The sequence below is a fragment of the Ammospiza caudacuta genome, chromosome 3 (genome assembly GCF_027887145.1).
Source record: "Ammospiza caudacuta isolate bAmmCau1 chromosome 3, bAmmCau1.pri, whole genome shotgun sequence".
Lineage (NCBI taxonomy): Eukaryota > Metazoa > Chordata > Aves > Passeriformes > Passerellidae > Ammospiza > Ammospiza caudacuta.
This window is the reverse complement of record NC_080595.1, coordinates 7,197,675-7,217,442: the sequence shown is the minus strand read 5'-3', so window position 1 is coordinate 7,217,442 and position 19,768 is coordinate 7,197,675. Positions and strand designations below refer to the sequence as shown.

Here is a 19,768-nt window from a genome sequence, read left to right as displayed (position 1 = left end):
GCTGAGCTTGAGTCCCAGCAGCAGGAGGGGATCAGAGCACAGGGAGCAGCAGACACCTGAGTTTAGGGGTGCCAGGGGATGGTTCCTTCCTCCTGAGTTAGCTGTAGGGCAGATTCCTTCCTGCCTGACTAAACTAATGTACCTTAAATTAGGCTTTGGCACCTTTCTCTGTTTACATGAAAAGGGTGGTGGCAGAGGAGTCCTTTCTGTCTTTATCAAACACCACAAAATAATGAGTGATATAATTACAAAAGCAACTGCAGGGACCACTGTGATGTTCTATTGCATTATGAGAGGTAGGTTTTCCTGGGTAACTCAGCTAAATTAGTGTTTATCATTATTTTATAGTATCCCTTGTAAACTTTTAAATAACTTTTGAAACAGCTGCTCACCTCATCCTCATAACATTTCATTTTCAACAATTAGCTTCTCTTAAAAAAATGACCTGAGACCATCTGCAAAAAATTTTGCATTTTTGTGAAATATATCAACTCTCATAGGTCAATTTATTCAGTTACAAATTTCATTGAGAATAAAAGATTTATGCATTTCTCTTAATTAACAGAACAAATTTAGCTAAATATAAACTCTGCACTAAAGTTTTGCAGTGGCACAATACCAACACAGAATACAGAAGCATCTTTAAACTATACAAAATTTTAAAATTGAAAATAATCCTGTTTACATATTCTTTATACATTAACATATAAAAGACCTTATTTAATGAGGCATCTAAAAGAATCAAAAACATCTCTACAGCTATCTCTGAAAATCCATATCTGGAAACAATTCATTACACAGAAGCTTTACAAGACTATTTAAACAAACCAATACACACTTTTTACAAGATTAACATTCCAAAAGGTATAGGCAGGCTATCACTTATTTTTGCAGTTTACCTCACTGGTTATCTGTAATTATAAAAATCTTCATATTTATATATGGTGGGTATTGTTGAATAACCAGTAATCTAATTTAAAACTTGTGCAAAACAAACAAGAATTTGGAAAAACAGTAAGTTTAACCAGTCACTTATATAAAATACCACTTAAAACACTTTTGTCCCGTGTGTAGGCAAAAAGCCATAACCAATCTCTTTCTGGAAAGTTAACAGTTCCATTTTTATATTCCTTCATTAGACTCCTTCTATAAGTTATGATAAATTAAGAGTTCCAACAAGACATTGACTGATCGATAGACCTGCCCAACATCCTCCAGTTTACAGCTTATGTTTGCTGGCTGTATCCTGCTGCTGCTTCCTTAGGTCAGGGCTTCCCAAGGGCTGAGCTGGCAGCTCCCAAGAGTTCCACAGAGGTGGAGCTTTACACAACAAAGACCTGCCATGTGCCTACTAACTCCATCCATTTCCTCTTCAGCACTTCTAACATACCAGGAGATCCAACAGCAAGAGGTCTGCAGAATTCACCTGAACTTTTAAAAACCAAGTTCAAATCATATGAAAGTATGCTTTCAAGTTTACTAAAATCAATGCAATTACTAAGAGATTACCAGTTAGCAAAACTACTGCATGTGAATAACAAATGGAGAAATCTAATGTAACGCTGGTTTCCTTAAGAAGCAGATATAATATATTTAAAAGGGTCCTTTCTGAGAGGTTTTCTCTTCCCTTATCTTCTGGCAGTTAGGGTATTTGGTGAAGCCTATAGAAAGGAAGAAGAAGATTTTCCAGAACTACTTGCTGTACACTTGAAAAGAAGTTTTCAGTCCCTGTTGGTGTTATTGGCTGCAAAAGCATGTAAGTTTCCCATCTGGCTCAGACCACTCTGAATATGTGCAACGTGGATCTCAACATTATTCTGAAAACAGCTATGGGAAGAAAAAAAGAACAAAAGTAAGAAATGTTGAACTCCATATGTAGGAGTTATGTCTGAAATCTCTACAGTGAAAAATCAAGATGTGAACTTAGCCAGTATAAAAATTCAGGTGAATCAGAGAGCAGTACATACAAATGCAACTTGACAAAGAAATATGGGAAAACACAACTTGCCCAAAACAGCTGCCAGAAATAGTCATTGACTTCAACACTTAAAGTAAGGTTCTAACAAGACCAGAGTTAGTGAAATTAAAATATTATGAAGAGATGCTAAAATGGCCAAAATAAGTGAAATGGAACACATGTTCCCATGAAATGGAAACGTCATCACTTTCTTTGCTGGGCACATCAACCTTTACTTGAATCAATTCCAATATGCAATTTGCAGAGTTGATTATAAAGAAGTTTCACTAATGTCTGAGGTTTGGTTTTGTTTTTCCTAATGAAAATTGCTACAAAACAGCATTTCTCAATAACTATATTGAAATCAAAAGGCCATACTACTATCTTTGGGAAAAAAATTAAAAATTCATGTGTACAGCCTCCCATTATTATGTAGCAATACAAGTAGTGAGGATATTAAAAAAATATTACCACTTAGCATTTAGATTTATTTTCTACACGACATAATTCAGCAGCATAAAATGCTTGTCACAAATTGCTGCAGGGTACTCCAGACAAGTATCACCACTCTCTTGCTACCACATTCTGCTATTTTTATGATGCCTCCTCAGGCAGCTGCCTGTGACAACTGTTGAAAAATGGCCCATCTAGACTAGACTGGCCTTTGATCTGACACAATATGGCTGCTCTTCTGTTTCTTGGCTTAAAATCTTGCCAATGGAAGCTGCTCAGAACCTCTAATTGTCTCATATGCCACCTTTTGATATTTACAGACAAGAGGTTGAATATGCTAAAAGAATACTGAAGTTGTACTGTTCTCTGGTTTAAAATACTTGTATTACTAGTGAGATTTCAAAACCAGACAATGTTCTAAAACAAGTTTCTAGTTGTCATAAATTACTAAAGAACAAGAAAGTCTAGTTGTTGCTCCATCAATTTAGCACTTAACTTTTTTTTAACATGTTACTTCACTGATAGATTCAAAAAGAAAACTGCTCATTTAAGAAGCCCCCCTTTTAGATGGAACCCTTCCTATAAGTAAAAGTTACCAGATTAAACCCTTAATTATAATCAATGTTCACCTCTAAAATACAGTCAGAACTATCACAAAGCATGTAATTAAGAATTAAATATTCAAAAAGTAATACCTGATATTTGAGGAGTCTATTGAATTCTTAATGTCATTTAATGAATCTGTTAGTGATTTAAATTCAAAGGAATTCAGATCACCTCCTTCTGCTAGACACTGTAGAAGAAGAAAACAAAAATGTTCTCACAGTTCGGCACATCGGTATTGTACAGAAGAACCTATTTTGTGCAAACTTTTTTTACCTTAATTTGCAGTAATATTGCTGTAAGTCTGGAGATAAGATCAGTTAAATTTTCACTCTCCACACAGAGCTGTCCTGTTGACAAGGTATTTGCTTGTCTGACGACCTCCTGAGCTTCCTCCTCACACCGGCGCCTCAGGTCCGTGGGCTGGTCAGCAGGCTGGAGGCCCTGGTCAGGAGCAAGCTGCAGATATGAAGGGGAGGAATTAACAATGAACATGTCCTTTGCATTTGGTGGATGTGTGAAATGACATGATTTCAAAAAGTTTGTGTGTCTACAGTACACAGTGCTGTTTTTTTTAATGTATGTCTGTTGCCCCGAATCACGTCGGGGTCACCAATGATTGTCATCTTATTGCAGGGGTTCCATGCTGCTGCCTCCTTATCACAAGTTTCACACCTTCCTGGTGCTTCTTGTGGGCAGCTCCTCAGAGCACTGACTCTTTCTTCTCCACAAAGCAGCCACTGACTCGAGTTCCCGTCTCACCCAGCCACCCCACTCTTTTACAGCACCCTTCTTCTCACTGGTTACAACTGGCGCCTGGTAAAGTCAGGTCTGTTCCTAACCTTTGATAATTGGCCCAGCTGCAACTCCTTAGGGGTGAGATTATTTTCTTATATTCTACCCCCCTACATATGTCTACTTAAAAGCAGGCCACTGGTATCAGGAAAAGTGATACCAGTGGCCAAATTCCAGAGAAGGAATCCAACACAGCTACCAAGAGTTTCATTTCAGTGTGACCCCCACCCACCCCCTATTCCCAGGAAATTCAGTTTTCTAATTAGGTTGAGCAAAACCATCAAGTACATAGAGATTCCAGCAAAAACTTACCTCATAGCAATACTGTTGAACTTTATGCAAAACTTTATTTAAGTCTTTGTTTAGTTGTTCTAGATCCAGAACAATAGTTGCGTATCTCCTCTGAAACTCAATGCCAATTGGCATGGAATAGGATTTCTGTGGAAAACACAAAGCATATCAAAGTTAATGCAATACTAGATTCTGAATTCCTCAAAAGGAGCTTTTATTTGAAAATAATACTGAGATATTTGAAATCCTGGTGTCAAACAGAAAAATGTTAATATACAAAATATTAAAATGCAGTATGACTATTTATAACTCCAGATGAAACTGTGTAGGTAACAACCATGCTTTTATTCCCTTCCTGAAGTCCTACAATAATCTATGGTGGTAATTGCTACAGAAGATGACTGTGCTCTGACCTGCTTATTCCTCCAGTAGCTGGGCATGGCTTCTCCCTGCTGGCTGAGCAGAAAACTATCCTGCCAGCAGAGGAACAGCACAGGACAATATGGCCTCAGCCACCTCTGCTGCAGGATGGGAGGCACATTTGGCCAGTAACTTATTGGTCACCTGAGGATGACTCCGTGCTACACACCTGCTGTTATACATAACAGTTCTGCCAAAAAACAAAGTTACTAGAGCTTACATTTGGTAACAGTATTTTGTAAGCATGATTTTCCACAAAAAGAATAAGTACCAAAATACTGTACCTTTTTTCTTACACTCTTTTCAGAATATAGCTTGACATTGTCACCAATATATTGGGTGATATTTACAAAATTGAAACAAAACATACAATATATTATAAAATTTCCTCTCCAAATTGCCTCTTGCGAGAGAAGCTAGAGGTGTTTCCAGCCATAGCACTGAGATACAGGTACCTCCTACAAGCAAAACTTGTAGCTATAGATTTCATACACAAGATAAAGCAAATTGCAAAGTCAAGAGCCTCCATAAGGATAATCCTGGCCAAAAACTCAAAAGGTTTCAATTATGAGTTCAGTTCAAAGCTCCCCATTAAACCTAATCACTGAGATGCTCTCCAGGGATTTACAAATCTGAATACCAACTTAACAGGGCTTATAAACTAACACCATAATTTCAGGATTCACTGGAAAGTGGCATAAATTTGACATACTTTCTGCAGCTGTGGAACATAAAAAATCAAATCTTTCAGACCTTATCCAGTGACCAGTTCTCTTAGAGCAAACAGAACAGCTCCAGCTTAGCTGTGAAAGCTGCAGACAATTCTGAATTCCCTGTTGGAGAGGAAAGGCTAAGGGCATTCTGTGCTAGTGATGACAAAAGAAATATTTCTCAGCAGCAGCAGTACTACTGACCTGGGCACAAGCCAAGACCTGGGAACACTGATGAACAGCTAAACTGACAAGAGATGGATGGCTTTCAGCAGAGGGAAGCAGGTAACACCTCTGTCACCAAGGATCTAGATGCTTCTCTGAGACAACCAGCATTACCTTTACCTTGTTTTTATTGCACCTTCTTTCAATTTATATTTGTTTATCCAAATGTTTACTGCTTTATGTACACAGTAATTTGTGTGTAGCCTGCAACCCAGACTAATACAGTGATGTCAAGAAAAATGAGACAAAAAATGTACAGTTGTATACATTAATAGGTCCTCCGAAGGCATCCCCTGACTTGTGTAAATTTATTATTATTGCCAGATAAGAATGGCCTACATTCAGTACCATTTCTGATTTTGGTCAGTTCCATTTATTTCTATATTGAATAGGTAATTCAACAGAAGTATTCACAAAAGGATTACTTAAACCAAACAGCAGCGGTACTCTAACAATTATCAAACTACAAATGTATGAATTATTACCAAAGCCTGACAAAAAAGGTACACCTGAATGAACTCAAAGGATTCAATTTTATTCAAATTCAGGCATGTTATTGATGTTGAAGTGAACTGGGGTCAGAAAAAGATTCTTGTTCAAAGAAAATATATTTTAAAGGAGAAGCAACACATACTCAGTGTCACAAACACAGATGGGATTGCCAAGGGACAAAGAGGATTAGAAGATGGGCTAAGAATATGGCCCAATAGGAAGGTATCACATCCTCTATTTTTATCAGGACAGCCTTGAGCAGCAATGGGGGTTGCTTTATGATTGCTGGTTTTCAAAGGAAACAGAACAGAGAAGAATGTCAGAGTATCTCAAAGTCTTTAGCCAGGTTACAAGAGAGCTAAAATGTAGCAAATTTAGCATCTATTTCTATATTTCCTTCCCAGTTGTTTTTTTGCTCTTTCAATTCTGTGGAAAAAGGAGACCAAGAAAAGTAACAATACAAGTAATTTATGACTTAATAGCTGAGCTAACATTCAGGTTCTTGCTAGAGGAAGGATACTGTCATTCCTATGGACCTCCTTATCTGTGCAAAAGTATGAATACCTCAGAAAAAAAAAAATTTAAGAAGAGTTGGCAATTTTTCATTATCAGAGTTGCAGGTTGCAATGAACTGTTTTAATCTTGCTTCTCTTTGCATCTAGTTTAGTTACTAACACACATAATACAGGAAAAATAATGTAGTAACTGAAATGATAACAAGGTTTTGAAAAACACCACCATGGCACAGAAAAAGAAAATTACAGAGACACAGAGATGGGGCAGTAGGAAGCAGAGTAACAGAATGCAAACATGCACATGATCATTAAAAGCACAAAAAGAAATTTCACCACATAAATAAATCACATCTTTCAACATTTAATATTTTACATGGAAAAAAAAAACCCAACTGTTTTGTTTCAAGAAATAAACCAATTGTTTTCCCTTCTTCTTCACAAACCTTTAGCCTTCTGTACACTGCAGAGACAACAGCCTGGATGGATGCTGGCAGAAGGCTGAGACTGAGAGCTTTCTCAAGTTATTTAATAGCCATGGGTGGTAGAAGAGTCACTCTTATAATTTTGATTTACTGACTGCTGATTAGATAAAGTTAGCAAGAAAAACTATTCTGCTGCTGCTGATTACTCTGTAGCTGCTGTGGTACTGTAACTTTAAAGGCCAGTCAAGGGCACTCAGAGCTTTACACAAAAATCTCTGAAATGAGTAATTGCTTTAACCATCTACCATCTGCAAAACAGTTTTAGCATAAATGTCTTACCATGTAAACTTGTACTCCAGATTCTCAAGGTACACAGTATTTCCTTACTTTATGTGTTAATTGATATGTGCTATCCTGACGGTCACATTAATCAGTTTCCAAAGCACACTTCTTTCAAAGGAGAATCATATTTGAAATAACTGATCTCTCTGACTTGTCTTTAAAAGTAATAAAGACATTTCATGTGATAAAAAGAAACAAAATACAGATTTTATTTAGACTACATTCCTAATTAATTTTATTTAGAGTATACTCCTTATTTGCATTAGCTGTTAAAGCATATCCTGTTTTAATAACCAAAAAGAGAACATTCTCACCAGCTTTTCTGCTTCTGTGTTCATCTCTCTCAATTGTTTGATGTGTTCCTTCTTGATCATAAGGATTTTTGATAACCTGGTCTAAAACAAAGGAACTATTTTTAGAAAGAATAGGTCCTTAAGCAGTTTTGAAATGCCATAGAAATTCAAGATAAAAAAACCATACCTGTTTCTTTCATAATTTAAAATGTATTTCTCAGTTGTTGATCAAGTTAAAAAGCAGAAATAAAAATTAATTAAAATTAAATGATGGAATTTCCAGAGATTTTTAAAGTGATTCCAAGGACCCTAAATTGATGAATGCTAAAATCCATTAGCTGAAATTCCCTATAGGAAGACTAACATGATTTATGGCCAGCTAGAGGCTGAAGAACTTTTATCTTTATAGGCTGAAGGAGAGTGAAGGGTCATGATACTACAAATTAGTATCATTCACCTTACTGCACCTTTTTCCCCCACAGTTCTCAGCTGTGCTCTCCACTGAGCACCAGCCCTTTGTGCAAACTCCTGCAGCAAACCCTGGTACAAAGACTGGATCTCTTTAATACAGAACAACTCTGGGCTTTCCATTTCCCTCTTGTAATGGGAATACCCTGTGTCTCCTGCAGGCTGAAGTGGAAACCACTGGGAGCTCCTTCAACACACTCATCACTCCCAAACTATTCATACTCCTATGAATGAGAAAAATCCTAGCTTCACTACAACCAGCAACTTTTATTACTGGAGTAAACAGAGCAAAAATTTCAGGTTTTATAATTTCCAGAGGGGTTAACTGCATCCTAGCAGTGAAACATGTGACTGGGAGAAATAGGAACTCCTACTTCAACACACATCTGATGTATATTTAATCACTTTTGTGATTTTTAAGTTCAGTCTTAATGCAGCCAGGATGCTTGTCCCCACAAATTATAATTAGAAAATTGTTCCAGGATCTCTTGCAGCTAATGAGGAATAGTCTGGGAACTTCCATGCTAAATGCATTCTTTTTCACTTCATAGCAATTTGTTTGAAATTGCCAAACAGCCAAAGCTGGTTTTCAGCTAAATACAGTGTTCCCTCCTTGTATTTATCCCTGATTATTCAGAGACAATAAAAGCATCTCTTCTCCACTGCTCTTCCACCAGACTAAGCACAACCCAAGCCTTTTCAGACTCCACTCCCTAAAGTGCTCTTCATCTCTTCAACTTTTGTGGCCCTTTTTGTATCTTTTTCCATTCACTGCCATCTTTCCTGTGTGTGAGCACAGGAAGCCTGTAACAATACTCTGAATGACACATCAGGAAACTAAACCTGTAAAATGACATCAGTACTTCTCTCTTTCTACTCCAAATATTTTGCCAGATGCATCTTATGAATGGATGGTGAGCCATGGCCAGAGGCACAGAGGCAGCACTGCATGGGTTATCAGCCTCCCAACTGCTCATTTCTGTCCCTGTGCTGTCCCCCAGTGACAGCACTTGCATTTCTGCTCTTTGCATTTTGCATGAAGAACCCAAACACAGAAGAGATAATGACAAAAAAAAAACAAATTCAGAAGGGGCAAGAAAGAAAAGGTTTAAAATTGTTACTTGTAAGCTGGACAGCCTCTCTGATCTAGTTTCTACCACACCACACAAGTGTTCATGTTGCCAGTAAAACACCTGTGAGGAAGAAAAGCACTGTACACCATCTGCCACTGCTGCCAAAAAGTTCCTTGTCAAGCTCTGCTGCCATCACCATCCAGCAACTGCCTAACACATTCTTCTCCTTCATGAAGTTGATGAGTGCCCAAATTAATGCAGAATATATAATTTGCTCCCCAAATTTGCAGGGCATTTGATTCTTAACTTCTACTTTGATGTGCAGACACATGTGAGGATGCACAGCACTGGTTCTCCATTGGATGACCTTGGATTTTCTATTATATTCATCTTACTCCAAGATATGTTCCAGTGATCAGGATAATCTGATTCTAAGGATTTTCACTGTATCTATCATGTCCACCAACTTTCTCTCAGGGGTACATTTTATTACATAGACCTCCATTTTTATCTCCCAGTGAATCCTACAATTCAATCTAGCCCTATTTGTCTTGAGAAATTCCTGCCTAACAACTCTATTTTCACTATAACTCATCCTGGTTACTGTTGCAATTTATATTTCTCAATAAATTGGAAACAAGTTTTTAGTACAATGCTTTTCCACATTAAAATTAATGAAGGCACAACCCAACCAGAACGTTTAGATTTTCACTTCTGATTTCATTTGTTAGTCATAAAATATGAGCATTTCAAAATGCAGCGTGTGACAACTTACTATGCAATATTTTCAGAGTTTTCATAAGGAGAAAACAGCCAAAAATCGAGTGTTCATTTTCAGATTGTTCCATTTTCCATGTAATTTGGGAAGATCCCTCCTTTCCCCTCATGCAGACACCAGGTCACTGCAGTGCCCGTGCTGCATCACCACACTCCCTCTACTGGGCATGCAGCGACCCCGCCAACATCTGCTGTGTCCTACACTGCTGCCTTCCAATGGAATTCTTTACCCCAAAACAAAAAAAGGAAGCAGGGAGGAAGAAAAATTAAAAAAAAAGCTGTAGCTGAATACTTGGAAAAACGTGCTCCAAATTTAAATATTGTCTAGAATGTACAAATTCAATCCATCGATTCTGACCTGTCATACAGCATGTGAAATATTTAAGGATACATCATAAAATTAATAAAGCATGAAAGATTTAAAAAAATATTACTCATTTATTGCTGACTTTATTCTTAATATCATGTTAATTTTTGAGCCAGTCTTCTAATGCATCAGTCCACAGTCTCAGATGTCAAACTGTAACATGTAGTAATAAATAAAAAGATTTAGAAAAACTAAGACAGTGTAGAAAAATGATTAAAATAGTTATTACAAGTCCCAATGTTTGCTTAAAACTTCAAGTAATAGGAAAAGAGAATATCCCTAATATTTATCATTGTATGCATGTGATTTTGGATTCACTTCTTCTTCTTCCAAATTAATTTCAGATAAGGGAAATAAAGGGCTGCATTAAAACCTTATTTGAGGTATGCTCTGTATTTTCTGTTTTGTCCAAAATTCTTCCCATAAAATTGTTTCTTTGTGGTCTTATTAATAACAGCCTGGCAATAGTTTTTGAGAAAGTTTTCTTGGGATCAAACTGTTTTTGACCATTTACTTCCTGAATCAATATTAAATGAGAAGAAGGGATTTGATTTTTTTAAGGTACCAGTGTATCATAAAGGCTAAAAAACCATCCTGAGCAGCAACCCTTAACATAAAAATACATTTGGTGAGTACAGCACGATCAATAATCAGCATTCACCAGCTTTATGTACTGCACAACACCAAATTTCAGTACCACCTACAACTTCTAATTAAAAAATTGATTCTTACAAAGAATGCTTCAAGTCCTTCAATAAATGTTTAAGCCCTGTGAGTCTCTGTTGTTGCTCATACAGACAAACACCAAAAATCTGTGGATTGATTTTGTTCAAAGCATTTTGAAAATCTTCAAGCAAAAATACATATTAACGTGGTATCTTTGTAAAATGCCACCATTTGCAAGAGGCCTATACTTGTAAAACTCAGATTTCCTTATACTGAGTAACATACAGCCACATGTGACTGACAAATCACACATTTTCATATTCCAAATGCAGAAACAATATCATAAACACATAATTTGATGTTCTAAGTAGAGGTAAAGCTCAATACACCTTAGTTACCAAGTCTCACTGACCATACTCAGTGACCCAAACAGCTGCAGATGCAGTTTAGCTGCATAAACACTGTATCTTTTGTGTATTTCAATTTTTCCATAATTAATCTTTTGGAAAACTACATCTATTTTAAATTTTCTTAGCTAAGCTAGATGTCATGCCACCTTTTTCAAAATCAGCTTCATACAAGTTTCCTCTAAAAAAGCTGAATAGATGATACTGTCAAACAAAATTCATTATGCTGAATGGCCCAAATGTTAGTGTGTCATGTGAGCTTCTGACACAAATTTATTCTTTTGACCAATTACACAGACTTTGAAATCTGAGAGGCATTTCACTTCTCAGTTCTTAGTATTTTAAACATGAATCATTCCAATCTCCTTTGGCATGTTCAAAACTGCTTTCCTTGTTAAAGACTTCAATCACTGATCTTAAGCTAAGCCAACATGAGCAATTACATTCCTCCACCATCCTGGAAAAATGCTTCAGTGTGTTTTAATATTCAGTGAACCTCAGCTTCCTAACATGACTTGTCTGTGCTCTTCTGAACTAGTACACAAAAACCACTGAGAAATTATTTCATAAAAGTGAAGAAAAAAGGATTGTCTATGTAGTGTTATCTATAAAATGAGTGTTGCTTTTCTTCTCCAAGAGAGTAGAACATCATATAACATAAAATATATATGATAATGCATATAGGCAAATGTTCTTACCACAATGTAACTGTATTTAAAATAAATAAAGAAGTCTTAAAGTCTGCACATACAAGTAATACTTTTTTTAAAAATTAAATGGTAGATCTGGGAAAATAAGACCCTTTTGAGGACCTCCGTCGTCTGAAAAGCAGCATATTTCAAAGGTTATAAACAAGTGAGAAAATTAAGAAAAAACAAAATAAAAACAAATAACAAAAATGAACATCTCTTCAAAAGTTAATTTGACTATTACCATACTTGTCATAAATTAACAGAAGGTCATTGAACCACAGAAGAATTGGCAGAATAAACACAAAAGGACAATAAACAACAAAATTAAGAGCTGCAGTTAACACTTACCACTTGAATGAGGAATTCTACTGGAAAGCCTCCTAGTGTTTCACTATCTGTGCCTGAAATTTTGTTTTTCCATGAAGACTGTCCTAACAAAGGATCACTGTCCTATAAAGGATAAAAATCTAAATGAGTATTTTCTTTTTAGAGGGTTTTGCTAAAATTTTGATAATGCTAAATAAGGTCAGAAAACTGATCTCCAAAACTTTTTAAGGTAACAACTTCAAGTATCCAAAAAACATTTTGGTGATGAACAGCAGTTGAGGAAAGCAACTCACTGTGATTGGAGACTGGAGAGAGGGAGTGTAGGGCAATCGGGGAGGAGTCATGAAGAAGCGCGAGGGCCGCTGTTTCTGTCCGAAGGCAGCGATTGGCATGGTTTCATGGGGCTCATTACTCTGCCACACAGGGACAGGGAAAGGCAAAGGGAGGATATAATTCAGTGTCTGATTCATTTTTAACCTTTTGGAACACGTAATTAATTTATTTCTGGGATCTGGACTAGCTGTGCCTATCCACACCCCAACCCAACGACAGGAAGAGATGAATGTTTTGCTTTTGGTCGAGGAGTTTTCAAAGTTTTATCCCATCAAATAAAAGCTGCATGAACATTTCCAAAAATGCCATTGGCAGGTAAATCACAACAGGAACTTAGCAGAGGATCCAAACTCAGACCATGACAGCATCTCCTTGATTTTTAAAGATTTTCTAATCCTTCTGATGTTTACATTCTTGTAATGAATTTTCTCACACACTTTCTATAATAACTTATTGTTTTGCATTCTTTTATGGAGGAGGAGAAATTTGATGGACTGTTGGTTTGTCCAGTGTCATTGGACAGGTGGCACTTTCAGCCTCCAATCCACTGTCACTTTTGGAAATTTATAAATATTGGAGTCAGAAATTAAACTTCCCTTTTTTTGCCTCGAAAACAGCAGTGTGTGCACGTCGTGTTATTTCGTGTCCTACAATGACAATGACAGAGACTAGAAGAATTATGTAGATCCAACACCACACAAGATACAAAAGAAAGTCAGGTCCTCCAGAAATCTTGCAGCCTAGGCTGGACTGCCTGGCAGGAACAAAGCCTAGGAGCTGGGAGATAATCTCCAATTGTTTGACCAAAATAACATCCTCCCAGGTAGCTTCATTAGCACAAGAAATTCCAAAATCAAGTTCAATCAACTCGTAATACTTGTTTGCAACTCCCACAGGCCTTTCCTGACTTGGGCAAATCACAAAGGGCCAGGGTTTTCTTGAACATTTTCTGCAAATCCTGGCAGGATCTCATTGCAGAATTCTCTCTGGGATCCTATAGCACTCATTTTATTTCTTCATATTGAACTCAGGCTATTTTAACAGTCTACAATAGCTGGTCTAGTAAATTATTCCACCCTGAGCCATTTTTCTTTAATCATAGAGGGTTATCCTGTTTTGTAAAACCATAAACAGTAAAATTTTATTATCCTGGAATTTCCCATGCATCTGTTATGCCTGTTTCTACTTTATGACAAAACCACCTGGGTGTAATTTCTTATTTTTGATTAAAGCACATCATTGTAGATTCTTAAAATTTCATTTTCTTATTACAGCTACTTTTAGAATGTGTCATTAATACTCACAAGAACTTCATAATCTGGGACTGTGTGTGTTCCAAGACCTGCCCTGTCAAAAGTCACCCTGTAGGTGGCATTAAGAGTGTCTACAGCATCTATTTGTCCAGTGAACAGACCATCGTGGACACCTCGCAAACGGGCTGAAAACAACAACAGGACAAGAAGAAACCAAACATTACAATGCTATGATACAAATAACAAAACCAGATTTATTACATCTTTTGCAAATAATTCTTTATATGTATACTAAAAAGCTGCATATTAAATGAAAAAAAGAAAATAGCAAACCCAGAAAAAAGTCTGTATAGAAATATTACCAACTTTGTTACAAAATTTAAGTTTGAAGGGTAAATATTTCCCAAATCTAATCCTTAGCACTACACTTATGTCTAAGAAACTCCCACTGTTTCATACCCTGTACCTTCTGACAGACAGATCTTGCAGGCAAAAGTCAATTCCCAGATGATTTTGCACACCACTTCTCTCTGAATCCCTCCTCTGATGACTGCATGTTTAGCAAAAAAAGGTGTGGAAGGATACAGGTCTAGGAGAGTGAGGAGAGGCAGTGTGGTGCATGTCTGCTCTTCAGCAAGAGCTAAGGGCAGTGATGTTCAACACAAAAAATGCAATGAACAGTTGTGGCTTGAATAGGAGATGTGAAGTGAAAAGCACCTGGACCAAAATCAGACAGGAGGGAGGAATTCAAATTTTCATAAAACTAGGCAAAACCTGTGGAATGCTTTCAATAATATTCCTCCCTCAGTTATGTGTAAGGTTTTTTAGCAAGGCAATGTCATGTTCAGCATGCACATCCAACTACACTGCAATACCAATTGTATATCTGTTTCAAAACAGGTAGTTTTCTATTTATGGAAAAATAAAGTTCAAGTTTATATTAGGTCAGATCTGAAACTCATCCAACACTCAGAATTTTAAAATTAAGCATCTCTCTCTCTCCAAAATGTGATACACTAGACATGTAAGAAATCCTACAATTTGAACAGCAGAAATAGTAAGTCATACTAAGTTTGCAGCTCAAAACCTTATCAGTGTTTTAAAAATATCACCTAATCTCCACAAGCACTTTCTCAGTGAACTAACAAAAAACTGATACAATTTTGATGTTTTACATTTATTATAATTATGTGCACTAAGTGGATTATGACTTAACTAAAATCTTTACAAAATACACTTGGCTCCTTATTTTGTTTGTTTTTAAGAATTTACCTGTAACTTTTGTTCCTATTACAAGTGGTAATGGAATTTCTTCGGGAAGATCTTTGAACTGTGAAAGATCTGCAACTTTCCTCTGCTGCAAAAGTCTGATTTTCTGTCGCTTCTGTTTTAATGCTGACCTCTCTTCCTCAAAGAATGCAGAGGAACACCTGTAATTTCATTAGATAAAATATATATTATACTTAGATTAATCACTAAAAATATATATGTGAAGGTACATCAAATAAATAGGCACTGTTTAAAGAATCACTGTGAGAAAATGGAAAAGCTTGGGATGATGTGTTCAAGAGAAAAAAAATCTTGTTTAATGCATTTAGACAAGCTTACTCCTCACAATTCTCACCCTTAAAATAAGAGTCTATTTTAAAACAATACTCAGGAATAGTAGCTGTTGCAGTGGTATATCTAAAGAGCACAACTTTTTAGGATTATTTCTGCTTATAAGGATCCATCTAGGGTCACAACAAAGCTAAAGCTGCCCAGTCTGCTGTGGATGCCAGTTCAATGCACTGAGGAGGGTGTCCTGTGAGTGCCCTGGCTGCCAGCACTCACTGATACACAGGAGATCCCTCTCACATCTGCTCATCAGCTCAATTAAGCTAACTGAGTATGACAGGGCACCAGACTCAGCACATACATGGCACTTCTCTGTCTCATCTCCTTGCAGCTATGCAAAGCACAGCTCAGCCCCAAAATCTCTGATGAACTGTTCTGAGATTGATCATAGTCAAAGTTTATTTGATCTTGGGCTACTGTGTAAAAATCACATCATCTGTAGTAGTGCCCTTCTCCATGCTGGGGGTAGAGTTCTTCTTAAAATGCAACCTGAAAGATGGAAGACTCACTCCTAAAGTGCTTACTTTGTATTAATTTTCATTTCTAACCTACTGAATAGGCAAGATTCATGAGGGAGATAAGCAAAAAGACATTAAGGACTCAATCTTATCTTTCATTCCTTACTAAAAAAAGTTTCTTAATTCTCGTGTCAATGAAAGAAGTAATTTTAAAAAGGTGCACAAATGTTATTTTAAGTCTGCTTGATTGCAGAAAGTTATTTATCATATAATTTGCCCCCTTTTTAAATTGCTTTACTGCAGTCAAATGCAGATTAAACATTTTCTGTGGAACTCATACAGTAATATATAGATTACTGATCAATAAATTCTATTTTATCAAGTTATTTTAGAAGACATTGTCAACTCTGCTGATGGTTCCCTCTACTACACTACAAATTATTTTCTGACTTAAATCCCTTCAAGATGCTCCTCAGTCATCTCCAACCCAGTACTACAAAGAAGTCAGCTCCTTATTCCAAATCTTCTGCTACAACTCTCCTATTATATGCTGAAACAAACATTCTCAGGTTTTCTTCTGTATACCCTCACTGGGAGAGCTCCACAAAGCCCTTTCAGTGTTGTCCATGATTTCTCTTCCTGGCATTGTGTATAAGAAGACTGTAAGCACTGAGGTGCCAGGATGCTGAGACCATTTTGTTTCACACTGACCAGCACTTCCACACTCTATATGCACCCATCAGTTGCCTTTTATCTCACACATGTTTTCTAAGTTATATGGGGCACAGGCCACTTGTTTTCTCCCAGTGTTACCACAATGAGATCCTAGTCCTAAGCAAGACATGGGAGAAAAACACAAGCAAGAATGAACTGCAGCTGTGAGGTACTTCTGTCAGGTAATGCAGACATGCACTGCACTGAAGGCTCCCATATGAGGCTTCACAACCACTATCAGCACAAAAATCACCACTTTGTATTGTCTAGTTTTTGTATAGCCTAGAAATTCTGTTGTAGACTGAGGCTGTAGGTGTGTGTCCCACTCACCAGTTTAGCACTGAAGAGCAGAATGTGTTTACCTGGAAGTAGGTACTGTTCCAGTGCTCCTCTTACGAAATTAAATTATCTGGAAAGGGATGTGGCAGACATAGAGAGGGATGGTTGGGAAACTTAGGAAGAGTTTACTTGGATATTCTCATTTATTGATGCTATTGACTTCATAATTACTACTGGGGAGGAAGAGGTGTGAAATAATGCTTGCAGTGGGCTGTGAATATCAAGTTGCAAAATGTAGGTCAGAGCTTTTCAAGTCCATTGAAAAGAAGAATGGCTAACCACAATGAGACAACAAAACAGGCAAAAAAAGAAAAAGAAAAAAGAAATACAGACTTTGTATCAGCCCTCTAATAATGTCCAGGGTCTTGCACTAGGAACAGCAAATATCACCTGATGTTTTTTGACTTGTGGTCTCAGAAATACAAATTCAAATGCTGATACACTAATCACTGACCTTTGAAGGTCCCTACAACAGCAGCACTGGTTTACCGATAGCTCAGATGGTCTTAAAAAGTCTCTGTCCCAAATGCTGCAACTATGGAGGTAGAAAGTATTTGCAATATACTTCTGGCTTCTGTTAAAGGAAACCTTCAACCCAGCATTACCCAAATGCATTTAATAAAGGTTATCTTCATGCCATCCTATGAAAAAATGAAGATTAAAACTATGGTACAGATCAAAATTGCAAACTCATTAGTTTTCTGTAGAGACTTCTTAAGAGGTTGAACATTCTTCTCAGTTTTAACCTTGCTTGTGAGAATTTGAACTAACAGGAATCACCACCATCATGTAATGGCAGGACAAGCAGATCTAAGCTCAATTCATATCCACTGCTGTTTTACAAGCCAAATTAAGTTTACACAGAGTACACAAAACTAACTATTACCTCTTCCTTTTCCTGGAGCATATCTTTCCCCACAGTCTACAGGAATCTTACAAGCTTTGCAGGCTCTCATGAAGAATACTGCTGTGCCAATCAAACACACTGTTGATGTGTGATAGGACATTTAAGGTAGCAGCAGACATAAGAAAATAGTACAATATATTTAAACAAAACAAAAAGATGACAACCATGTGCATAACCATCACAGAGACACTATTATCCTCTGCCATCAACACTGTGGCTGCAAAATGTCTTAATTATTTATTTTTAGTCTCTCATGGGGAGATATCAGTGTTGACAGTTTGCCTCCATATGATGAGGACAGAGAAAAGAATGGTAAAATAAAAAAAATCTTTGCTCTAGAGGTAGATTAAAATCATCTTGAAAAAGCATTTAAATGATTTAGAATAATTCAAAGTATTTTAAAACTAAGGCCAAAGAACACTCTTGACATCTTGAAAGAAACTAACATAATTTAAAAAAATACTAGCATAGAAATAAAAAGCAAACAGGAATGCTTATTTTATGTTGCTGTAAAGCAGTAACTCAGAGTTTGCATTAAATCACACTCTTTATGCAGTCAATTGCTTCTACTTCAGAATTCAGATAAAAGAATTTCCTGCCTATTTAGACCTTTGGTTCCTTTGGCATGAGTCTCTCTTTTTTAAAAAAATAACTCTATTATGGTTGAACAAAAAAACCCCAAATCAAACCCAAAACCACTCTCCCCATGGCTTAAAAAAATAAAAGCAAAAAACCAACCCAAAGAACGCCTGAAAAACAAAAGGAAATTTGCAACCCATCAGGCTGGATGGGGTTTTGCAATCTGATGTAGACCAGGTTCCTGCCCAGGGCATCCCCTGACCCCAGCCCCTGCTGGAAACCAGACAATCTTTAAGGTCCCTTCCAACCCAAACCATTCCAAACTCTGAAGTTTCACCAATGCTCCACCAGAACTGCTGGATGAGGCAAGCTGATCTTCTAGAGGTAACACTTTTGGCAAAAGTCAAATGAGAAATTGCTGACTTAACCTCCACCATTTCTCTCTCAGTGGGAAACATGACAACAAAGGAATGTAAAGCCAAGTTAAGCTCAAATTACAGGAACATCTTTCCTAGAGGAGCTATTTTCAAACTGGTTCTGCTGCCTTTCCTTGACTGACAATTTTTACTTATGTTGTTTGCAGGTACAGAAGATGAAATGGTCTCCATCATGCAAAATACAACCTGACTCAGTCATCTATGCAGAAATGAATTCAGTGAATATATTCAGAAATATATTCCACATGAAGAAATTGATTCAGTGCCTTAGTGTTTGTATTTACAGAAATCAAAGGCTGATTAATTTATGAAACACTACTTATAAAATGACAGGGTGGTCAAATTTGGAAGCACCTCTGGAAGTTCTCTCCTCCAAGCCCTTCAGCAGAATGACCTCCAGGAGGTTTCCCAGAACCATGTCCAGAGGGCCTCTGAGTACATCTTAGGATGGAGATTCTACCACCTCACTTGTGCCTGTTCTCTCTTTTCCTGTCTCCAGATAATGCTGGGAAAAAAAAAAAACCTGGCCCTGCCTTCTCTCTACCTTCCCTTCAAATACTTATGTACAAAAATGAGATCCTCCCTTAGCCTTCTCTGGGCTAAATTGTGTAGGTTTTGTGAAAAGGCTGAGCTTAATCAGAGGGTTTAAGAATTAAAAATTCTAAAACAGAAAAAGAACCCCATGTACTTCATTAAATTCTATCTTCTTCTCTACAATGGACAATATTTTATGGGTGACTTAATTTCTTCTCTGTCTTGATAGCCACTCTAAGAAAAGCTGAGGATCTATAAAATGGTTTAAAAAAATAATAAAATAAACGAGGTGAAAATGTACA

The 19,768-nt window shown here is 36.9% G+C and overlaps 1 protein-coding gene across 2 annotated transcripts in view; it reads right to left on the bottom strand.

The window, feature by feature from the left end:
- Positions 1-557: 557 nt before the first annotated feature.
- LIN9 (lin-9 DREAM MuvB core complex component) overlaps positions 558-19,768 on the bottom strand; it is a 39,233-nt gene continuing 20,022 nt past the window's right edge. Inside the window, exons 7-15 of one of the 2 annotated variants that reach the window (XM_058801908.1) lie at positions 15,154-15,311; positions 13,933-14,066; positions 12,589-12,708; positions 12,317-12,418; positions 7,540-7,620; positions 4,121-4,246; positions 3,290-3,472; positions 3,106-3,203; positions 558-1,827 (exon numbers count right to left, since the gene is read on the bottom strand). In XM_058801908.1, the coding sequence (XP_058657891.1) occupies positions 1,722-1,827; positions 3,106-3,203; positions 3,290-3,472; positions 4,121-4,246; positions 7,540-7,620; positions 12,317-12,418; positions 12,589-12,708; positions 13,933-14,066; positions 15,154-15,311 (1,108 nt within the window). In that variant the 3' untranslated portion in view covers positions 558-1,721. The remainder of the gene's footprint in view (positions 1,828-3,105; positions 3,204-3,289; positions 3,473-4,120; positions 4,247-7,539; positions 7,621-12,316; positions 12,419-12,588; positions 12,709-13,932; positions 14,067-15,153; positions 15,312-19,768) is intronic. The other variant, XM_058801909.1, reaches the window with a different exon arrangement.